The following is a 10,888-nucleotide window of genomic DNA, read 5'->3' as shown; positions in this document are numbered from 1 at the left end:
TATTAACTGATCCTTTAATTGATTTATGAGTGGACTTTGAACAATGATTTCTTTTCTTTTGTTTGGGTGGTTTGTTTTTTGCCAAAAATATTTTATTATTCAGTTATTTAGTATTTATTATTATAGTTGAGTGGTAATTAATGTGGTGTTATCATTTTGTTCCTATAAATATGGGTAAGTAAGATCACTTCAGTTGGTGTTTTCAAGTTTCCTTCATTGTCTCTGCTGTGAATTGTGGTTTGCTGCAGATTGGTCATCGTTTACATGGTTACGCTTTGGCTCTGGCTCCTGTTCCAACTCTGGTCATTCCTTATGAGAAGAATCATAGATTAACTAGCTTGCTGTTGGTAAAGGCTGAAGTAGAGATGCTCAGAGAAGTCAGAATGGCGAATATAGTGGCCACACGCGCGCAGTTTGATGAGCAGTGTGAGACATATTCAATGGATCAGAGGATGCGGGCGTCTGGGTGATTGACTCTAGAACTGAAGCCCGCGCTAGATGATACTGTTTTCGCTCGAAACAAGGCCGAGCAGTTATTTCAAGAGTTGATAATTATGAAGACTGATATCGAGCAAGAAATAGCTGGTTGCCATGCGTTCGTCGATCAAAAAGCGGTTTCTAATATTCGTGGATGTGTTTTGACTATGTGTGTTGTGTCCGCTCTTATTCATCCTACCGATAGGAAAACGGAACTAGCTCGTTTGCTATTGTTAAAGGACGAAATTGGGATTCTACAAAATCATTGATTGATTGCTATGGATAAAGCTCGTAAAGCCTATGAGGAGCATAAGGAAACGCTAGACATGGCTCTAGAAGCCCATGCCTCTGGCGATGTTATGCACAAAATTCATCAGGTGCTTGAAGAGGTGCAAAATGCTTAGACCAACTCCACTACTCAGTATGGTGAAGTACAGTTGATGATGCATGACCTGGATGAAGACATTTCTTATTTCCGCTCGCTTATAACTAAACGCTCCAAAGAGGATTACTGGCATCATCATCATTATTATCATTTTTTATTTCATTTTAGGTATTCATAAATTTTTTCTTGGGTGTTGTGTTGTTCGGTTATATATATATAAGACTCATCGTTATTTATCAAAATATTTAATTCTTAAGTGTTTATCTCTTGTTTTATGGTTAGTCGTGTGAGATTGGTTTTAGAAGTGAGGTACTTAAATCGCCTTTTGGAGGTGATGTGTCTTACGCGTGATACGTTTGAGATCGAGAATTCTTGCTGGCATGAACAGTTAGCGACTGCGGACCATCTTGTGATTAAGATTCAAAGTGAAGGCGGGTTGCCTAATATGGCCCTTCTTGAATATCTTGGTTATTTCTGCGAGCAACGTTTGGTTACTTACTTTCATTGTGTTGAGGTGGGTCGTACTGTGAGATCTATTGAAGTCGCACTTGCTGAAGTTCACAGGGCACTTCGCGCGCTATCCTTATTTATTTTTATTATTTATTTTTTTCTTATATATATGCCATCTTTATCAATGAAAGAATACTTTTCGAATTAATGGAAGAATCAATCAATGCATTGTCTTCATCCCTTAGGAGACAAAAGGTGTAGTTGTTGCAAGCCACTATCGATGGGAATGCTCGACTTGTACGAAATTGTGAAGAGATGTTTGATGCGAGACAAACATAATATTTCCACGCAATGGACTTGTATGTGGATTGGCTGAGTGCTTATCGGGTCGATCCTTCAGCAGAAAAGGCTATGGTCTACACCGAGGCGTCTGAAATATTTTTCAATGCTTGTGTTCAGATGGAAAATCAAGAAAATGAGTTAGTTGTTGATGTCGGACGATTAAGACGCGCGCGTTCAGTATTAGCTTCATTTATTTAAGTTTTGAGTATCATGTGTAGTAATTTGTTTTATTTACCATTGTGTTATCCCGAGTGTATCCGCCCTTCTGGTAATGAATATATCAATTTAATTGCTCCGGATTAATGTTTTACTGCATAATTTCATTACCAGGGACTCTATCTTATATTCAGGCTTTGATGTTTCATTTGTTCTGGCCACACTTCAGGTTGTTATGCACTTTGCTTGTGCAATATTTTAATCATTAATCATAGTTGTAGCACTTATCTCATGGACTATGTGCTCTTGGTCCAGCCATGCTCGAGGATGTTGATGCATTTCATTTGGTTATGCATAGAACCTACTCTGGGCTGTTGGTGCATTTCATTGGTCATGCACAAAACCTATCCAGACTCGGGGCTATTGGTGCACTTCATTGGTCGTGCACAGAACTTATCCAGACTCGGGGATATTAGTGCACTTCATTTGTCATGCACGGAACCAAGCCAGACTCAGGGCTATTGGTACACTTCATTGGTCGTGCACAGAACCTATCCAGACTCGGGGCTATAGGTTCACTTCATTGGTCATGCACAGAACCTAGCCAGACTCTGGGCTATTGGTACACTTCATTGGCCGTGCACAAAACCTAGCCAGACTAGGGGCTATTCATTTTGACTCATTATTTAAGATAAAATTACTTATTATTGATCATCAGCCGTCCGACATACATTTAGTTCATTATGCGTAGTAATCCTTTAACCATTTACCATTGATAGGGGTATTGATCCGAGATCCACTCATTAGCTTAAGATAATAGTATCCACTTTCTGCAGCTTCACTAATCATATAGGGGCCTTCCCAATTTGCGGCGACTTTACCTTCTGGTTATAGCATCTCGCCGTCCTTTGCCTATACTTGTTCGTGAATCGCTCGGCTTTAGCTCGTCGCTCTTCCAGAGTATCAAGATGAGCGGAACGGCTAACCTCGTCTGGGGTAGTGAGACTGGACATACCTACGCGTGCAGAACGAATAGAGATCTCCGCTGGTAGTATTGCATCTTCCCCGTATGCTAAGGAATAAGGATAGGCTCTAGTTGAACTTCTTTTGGAAATGCCGTATACCCAGAGTGCGAGAGGTATATGCTCATGCCAGCTTCCGTGGTGATCATGTACTGTGCGGCTTAATATTCTCAACAGCGTTTTGTTAGTAGCCTCTGCCTGTCCATTCCCCTGAGGGTAATAAACAATCGAAGTATGGAACTTAATGCCGTACTGATCTAGCAATTCCTTAACAATATGGTTAACAAAAGAAGTACCATTATCTGAGTGGATAACAGTTGGTGCCAAATCGACATATAATATGTTCTTTGATAAATGCCGCAATTGTAGCTCCCGAATAATCTTGGAGTGGAATGGATTCTACCCATTTGAAGGAGTACTTGGTTGTGGTGATGATATACTTATGCCGTCCGGATGAGATTGGACTTATCTGCCCAATGATGTCAAGTCCCCAGCTATGGAAGGGCCAGGGAGTTACAATGCTGTGTAGCAAAGTATGCGGGGCACGGATTAGCGGTCCATGACTTTGGTATTGCTGGCACTTCTTCACATGCTCGTCTGTATCAAATTCCATCGTGGGCCAATAGAACCCTCCTTCGTACAATTGTAGAAACAGTTTCCTCATACCCCGATGCTCCGTATTATGAGATGTAGCCATGACTACCTCCGCTTCTTCTTGTGACAAGCAACACAATATCCTTTTTCCATAGCTTTTTATGTAGAGAATTTCTTATCTCATAAAGAATCGTCCGGCTTTCCTCTGAATCTTGAGTGCATCTTGTCTGTTTTGCGGCAGACGTTCGTGCTGAATGAAGTCTATATAAGGTTGTCTCCAATCCTATACTTCTGCGCTACATACCTCTGTTTGTTGTGGAGGCGCCTGACAATCTTCGCACTTTTCCTGTATGATTGCTGCTTGAACTGCCATGTCGGGCCAATTACACCCATCCTCTGCAAACAGCGACATAATGGAATTCCCCCTGTCTGTCCGCAAGATTCCGTATGGACACGATTCAGCATTTCCTGCGCCTCTAACTTTCCTATACAGCGTGATAGGGATCCTTCGGGTGTTCGAAAATATAACGCCCCCTTACTATGATGAACTGCTTTAGTAATTTAATAGGCATCATCTGGCCATCCGCCTTTCTAGTTAGGTACTCAATATAAGCTGTTCTCCAGTCGTCCCTTTGTTCAAATGTCGCGTCTTCTTTCCATGTGCATGGTAATGCCTTTTTCTTTACCACTATTGTTCCTTCATCCGCTTTATTTAATTGCATTTTTGCTGCTAGGGTAGCTAGTGCATCGGTATGGCGGTTAGTAGCCCTGCCGATATGTTCGATGATAGTACTTCCTCTTTTTGAAATCAGCTCTTGAACCCCGGCTCGATAAGGAGCTAAATGCGGCTCTTTCACCTGAAACTCTCATGATATCTGGTTCGTAACCAGCTTTGAGTCTCCCTTTATGTCTATTGCTCCTAAATTAAATTCCTCCGCCGTACACAACCCCAAGATTAGCGCTTCATATTCGGATACGTTGTTGCTGCATCCGAAATCTAATTTGAAGGCGAACGATAACAAATCCCGCGTGGATGTTTCGAAAACTATACCAGATCCTCCGTGCGAACCGTATGATGATCCATCAAAAAACATTACCCATTGTTTTTCTTCTTCAGCTTCTGCTATTTATCCAGGTATCTCCTCACTTATCTCCATCACTTTCGTACCTGGAAATGCAGCCAACATGTCCGCAAACGCCTTCCCGCGCACTCCTTTGGACCGCTGATACTTTAGTTCAAACTCGGATAGCTGTAGTAACCAACGAGCTGTTCTGCCAGATAAAACTAGCTTTGTAGCCAAGTAGGTGATTGGATTAGCATTTGCCACCACTATAGTCTCATGAGTGATCAAGTATGATTGCAATTTTTGCGTGGCGTATATGAGTGCCATGCTTGTTCCGCTTTTGAATACCTGAATTCCGCATATCTGAAGCCTCTACTGATATAATGGATCGGATATAGCTGGTCATTGTCGAGGTCCTGAGCCAACAATGCTCCGGTCTCCACGTTAGTAAAATTTGTGTACAGATAGAGGGGTTCGCCTTTGACGGGTGGTCGTAAGACTAGTGCGCTAACTAAACATTCTTTGAGCTTCTGGAAGGATCACTCTTGATCATCTCCCCATTCATACTGTTTATTTTTCTTTAACAAGGGTGAGAACGCGGATAGTAATTGTGCCAATCCGGGGATGAATCTCCGGACGTAGGATACTCTTTTTTATAAAAGTTTGCAATTCTTTCACATTTGCGGGCGGCCTCATGGTGGTTATTGCTTCTACCTTGACCGGGTCGATCTGTATTCCTTTGTTTGTAACAACGAATCCCAATAATTTTCTGGAGGTGACTCCAAAAGCGCATTTGAGGGGATTCATCTTTAAGTGATACTTTCTGCATCTGTTAAAAACGCGCCTTAAGTGGTCTTCTCGCGCCCTTGATTTTACCACGACGTCGTCTATGTATACCTCCATTATCTGATGCATCATATCGTGGAATATGGATACCATCGCCCGTTGATAGGTTGCGCCTGCATTCTTCAATCCAAATGGCATCACAACATAGTAGAAGTTTCCATACGACGCGTGGAAAGTTGTTTTATGAGCGTCCTCCGCGACCATCCTCACTTGGTTATACCCGCTAAACCGATCCATAAAAGAAAACATATCATACCATCATTTATTGTTTACAATTACATCTATATTTGGCACTGGGAAATCATCTTTAGGGCATGCGCGATTCCACCGGACTTTTCCATTCTTTTTAGCTACTGGTACGATGTTATCCAACCACACTGGGTGCTGAATTGGCTTGATGAACTTAGCCTTAAGCAACTTCTCCACCTCTTCTTTGATGGCGAGTTCTTTCTTTTCCGAAAAATTAAGACCTCGTTGTTTAACTGGTTTGTACTCGGGCAAAACATTGAAGTTATGTGCGACTAAACTGCTATCCAAGCCAGACATTTCATCATACGTGGATGCGAACACATCTTGATATTCACGGAGCATCTTTATCATCCGCCTTTTCTCCTCCTCTTACAGGTGTTTGCTGATGCGTACACAACAAGGATTGTCTTTCGAACCGAGGTTCACCTCTTCTAACCCGTCCAGTGTCGGATCAACTTTTATCTCTTCTTCGGGTAAATTTTCCACCATTTCTTCTTCTGAAATCAAAACCTCCGCTTCATCCTGCGATTCCTCCTCTACTGGGGTCGTTTCCACCATTTCTTCATATATTGATGACATAGCACAATCATGTTGGTGCTGAGAGACTTCCCCGGCTAATTGCTATAAGAGATAAACATGTCCACCTTCAGGCCGCGATAAGCGTTTGAACTGAATATTCTTAATTTCGGTTGTTGCTCTCTTACTTCCTGTGGAAGGTCCCATCCGCGACGGACTAAATACTGACTTAGATTTTCCTTTTTCTTTCTCTTCAGGATGGAACTCTTCCCATTTCGGTAGTGGTATTAGTTGCTCCGGATGTTCTCCTTGACTAAGGATAGGCTCTTTGTAAAAGACCGCGTCAACCATATAGGCCTCTTCTAGTCCGAATGGGTTGTTCGTAGCTAGAATCCGGAACTAATTTCCTCGGATATTATTTTTGACGCATTGATGATATGTTGATGCAACCTTGTGATTCAGGATCCATCCTCTTCCGAGAAATACGTGGAATGTAGTGTTGTCCTCGAGAACGTAAAAGGAAGTGATTGCTCTAATAGGTCCAATCTTCATCATCAGGTGTACTTTCCCAATCGTCGTCTGAGTCTGCCCTCCAAATCTTCTCACAGTCGTTGCTCGCATCTTAATTGTTTCCGTGATATCCCCAGGGTTTCTAGTGTATGCAATGAAATTAGATTGATTGAAGCTCCTCCATCCATGAAAGATCGCTTGAGAGGTTGTTTGTTTACGAAAGTTGTTAGGTATAAGGGGTGGAGGTGCTCTCCTGGGTAACATATATCTTCCTCCGTGAAAATAATGGATTTTTTAGGTATCGGGTCGTATGCCTTCCTAGATGCAATCGCAGTTATAGATTTGGATGCTTCGCGGATTTGGTTTTCGCTAAATCCCAAAGAGTCGAAAAATTGTTGAGCCAAGACAGTTTGAGCAAACCTACTAGCGATCCCATTTGTATTCGGAAAGACTGTCGCATCAGAAACTTCGCACGCTTCTTCTCCTCCTACATCCTCCCAAGGCCTCCAGGTTTCTCTATTGATAGGGTCGTGTAAAACCATCATGAACTGATGCTAAGGGAGCGGGTCGTTATTGATTCTTTGGTACCCTATCTCTAACTCGCCTTTGGCTCGCTTTCTTTGTATAATATATCGGAGAGAGTAACACTCCACGGTCGGGTGGTGCACTCTTCTATGATAATTGTAGTATCGTTCATGCATCTTGTCCACTGCAGTGGGTTCCACAGATACTGGAGGTAGAGTTTCTTCCTTGTTTGATGTCCATTGCTCCAAGAGACCTACTATCTGTTCTTTGCTGCATGGTAAACGAGGTGGTGGATTATACCTCCCTCCATCTGTTCTTCCTCATCTTCTTCCAGATTGTCCATGATAAGAACCAAAAGCAGTTCCACTCTTTTCCTTTTCATTTGCTTGATCGTTAAAAACCAGTGGGGACGCAACATTGAGAAAGTGTTGTTACCACATGTGTCTGCCTCCTCCTGAATGCATAAAATCAGCACAATCCGATATCCGGGCTACCGCGTTTGAAATTTGTCAGGTTCAATCGGAAAACTGCGTCCATTCCTCCGACACATATCTCTACTAAGCGTTCCTCCGGGATATATTCATGACACTCCAATGTGAACTCTCAGAAACGAGTAATGTATTTCCCGATCTCTTCCCCTACCCTCTGAGTACACCTTCCTAAATCTATCGCCGTAACTTTCCTTCGAGCGGAATAGAACTTTTTTAGGAAAAGCTGCACCATGGCGGGCCATGAGTTTATACTTCCGGGTTTCAGGCTGTCGTACCAGGTAAAAGCATTATATGTTAATGACTTTGGGAATTCTCGCACACAAAGACTCTCATCCTGAGCATAGGAATTCATAGTTGATGTAAAGTGACTCACATGCTATCATACATTCCCTTTTCCTCCGTATGTTTTAAATTTTGGCGATGTATAATCCTCGGGTATAGGTAGTCGGAGACTTCCGCAGAGTATGGTGGCTCTAATGAATCATAGGCATCATGATTTGTCACTCGGTAATTAGTCTCCAAATATTTTGCAATTGCATCTTCCGTCATTCCCTGAAAAGTGACTGCTCTGGAGGTTGTCGTGTTCTGCTCTCTTGATCGCTTTAAGAGTCCGCGTAACTCCTGTTTTCTTTTGACGGACGTTGTGACTACTCTTTTTCCCATAGTCTACTAATGTATACAGTTGGAGAATCAGATACTAAGTAGTATCGATGCCTCAGTTGAACTGATGATTCTAAGTAATAAAAGATATTGAAGATCACAATAATAATAAAGAACACTAATATAAAGTAATTGCTACTAAGTTATCATGTGCAATGACCCGTCCCTCCACCGATACTTCCCCACTTAGCCACTGCGGTCATCCAGCAGTGTGGGGTTTTCAACGGGCATCGCTGCGGTAATCCAGCAGAAACTTCCTGGATGGTCACCCATCCCTGGATTACTCTCGCCCGAGCACGCTTAACTGCAGATTTTTTTGCCAACTCTGGAGCCAAATGTGCTGAAAAGGCCTCGGTTAAGATTTTTCTGCCAACTCTGCAGAGTCTTCATGTATCCATGCTTCATAAATACAATGATGATCCGTCCCACGTCATTGAACGACGAGACTTGTAACTGAACGACAATGTTTCTTATGAAGAAAAACCCTTGCGCGTAGTCGACTCAAAGGAACAAGTTCTTTGGAGGAAACCCATCAAAACTGTGAAGGTTCTCTGGCAACATCATGGTTCTGAAGAGGCAACTTGGGAGCCAGCGTCTGAGATAGGAGACAAATATCCGGAATTGATGAGAGGTAATTCTTAAACTTAGCTACGCCTCGAATTTTCGGAGAAATTCTTACTTTTAGAGGTTAATAGTATAACACCTGGCGTTTTTAAAACCGGGCTTATAGCCCGTTTCAACTCATAAGAGTTGACGTAGTGATTTGTATATATATGGGTGTACAAATCTTAGTTCATTTATTGTAATTTTCGTGATGGTTTTTGGAGTGCATATAGCTCAAATTAGTGGGTGGCTAAAAGAAATGGTTAGCACATGGAATGATGGGGTCACTACCTAATAGAGCACATGATTTTTATGGTTAGTAGTACGTGTGGGAAAGAGAATAAGTCTTTCTCTCTTTTTGCATATACTTTTAGGGTTATTATATATATTGTTTTGTCATTTCCCAAAACCCTAGAAAATAAAAAGAAACCACCTCTCTTTCTTCCTCTTTTCAACTCTGCAGTTAAGCGTGCTCGTGCGGGATTTATCCAGGGATGGGTGACCATCCGGTAAGTTTCTGCTGGATTATCGCAGTGATGCCTGTTGAAAACCCCACACTGCTGGATGACCGCAGTGGCTAAGTGGGGACATTATCGGTGGAGGGACGGGTCCTTACATCATGAGACACAAGATATGACGTGGTTCGACTTTCGTCTATATCCACAGGGTAATGAGTGATTTGTTTGTATTAAGTTGTAGTGGTTACAAAAGATTGTATGGGCTATCGTAGGCTCAACAAATTAATAAATATATTTCCCAATAATTAACTGGTAATATAGCGGTAGCAAGAGATCGTTCTCATATGGAGCTATGTAATTGATAGGTTATTTGATCAGCAAAATAAAGTGAATAAAAAAAGGGGGTTTTGTTTTTAAGATATAATTAAAAAGACAATAAGAAAAGAAATATGCTTAAGGAATCCTTCGCCGTTACCAAGCGTTAACAGGATTAGAACACTTATCTATCGTTCGTAAGAACCATTCATCACCAACCATGGAATAACAACTAGATCAGTGTTATCCCAAAGAATCCTTTTATCACTGGATACGGAAGTTCTCGACTACCAGATTCTATCCAACGAGCCACCAAGTAGTAGATCACTCAAGGTGTAATCCAATCGAACGCCTTAAGCTTTGTGAATTTAGGTTGATTCCAGTAGTTAAACTCTTAGATCAAGGTTTACTTGATGGTGTTGTTTTTACACACGATTGCTTCACATAATCCCTCTGTAAGGTCTCACGATTTCTACTTGTGTAGAGAGTTAATCGACGATTACTTATCTCATAAGTTCTACTAGCGATAGAACAATCAATAGATCAATCTAGCGTGCACTCCAAATCAATCTGAGAATCACTCATAAACCCTAGATATGGTAAAGACAAACGATAATGATAAAAACTCTCAATAGATTTGTATTATTAATAAAAATTCACGCTTAGAACATTGAATGCATCCTTAATCAACAAAGGATTTAGCTACTCATATTACAAAGAAGATGACAATGGTGGTTTCCCCCTAAAGGGGTAAACCCTAGGTTTTTGATATAGAACTTGTGATATGAGATTCGATTATATGATTTTACATAACCTAATACCTTTTTATAGGTTTACATTGCTTGGTCTCCAAGTATTTAGTTCGGTTCAAGAACCCGACCCGAAAACACGAACTAGCGAAACCAAACGTGCCCTTAGCTTTCCAAGGTGTGCATAAACGTTTTCCACTTGCTAAGTACGCGAATCCAGTCCGCGAACTTCAAATTCCAGCAGATATTTTCGGAATTAAAGTATGAAACCCGTCCGCGAACTTTACTGTCTTCGGTATTCAATAAAAGCTTCTTTTGTCCACAACTTCTTCATACGAACTCGGAATGACATCATTCTTTTTACATTCTCTTTATATTTAAAAATTTTCAAGATGATGATGGAAATCCTTAATTTGAATGAGTTAAGATCGGTCTTTGGCCCTTCTCTTGATTTTGAGTGTTTTGCTCCTTTTCAT

At 41.4% G+C, this 10,888-nt stretch overlaps 1 protein-coding gene across 1 annotated transcript; it reads right to left on the bottom strand.

Moving 5' to 3' along the window:
* Positions 1-2,655: 2,655 nt before the first annotated feature.
* LOC113342003 lies at positions 2,656-3,838 on the bottom strand. Its single transcript, XM_026586672.1, has 2 exons — positions 3,731-3,838; positions 2,656-3,042 (listed from the first exon to the last, which is right to left on the bottom strand). The coding sequence occupies exons 1-2, from the start codon at positions 3,836-3,838 to the stop codon at positions 2,656-2,658; spliced, it is 495 nt and encodes a 164-aa protein (XP_026442457.1).
* Positions 3,839-10,888: the final 7,050 nt, after the last annotated feature.

Source organism: Papaver somniferum, unplaced genomic scaffold (genome assembly GCF_003573695.1).
Source record: "Papaver somniferum cultivar HN1 unplaced genomic scaffold, ASM357369v1 unplaced-scaffold_33, whole genome shotgun sequence".
NCBI classification, from domain to species: Eukaryota; Viridiplantae; Streptophyta; class Magnoliopsida; order Ranunculales; family Papaveraceae; genus Papaver; species Papaver somniferum.
The sequence above is the reverse complement of the archived record's forward strand: the minus strand, read 5'-3'. Positions and strand labels throughout refer to the sequence as shown.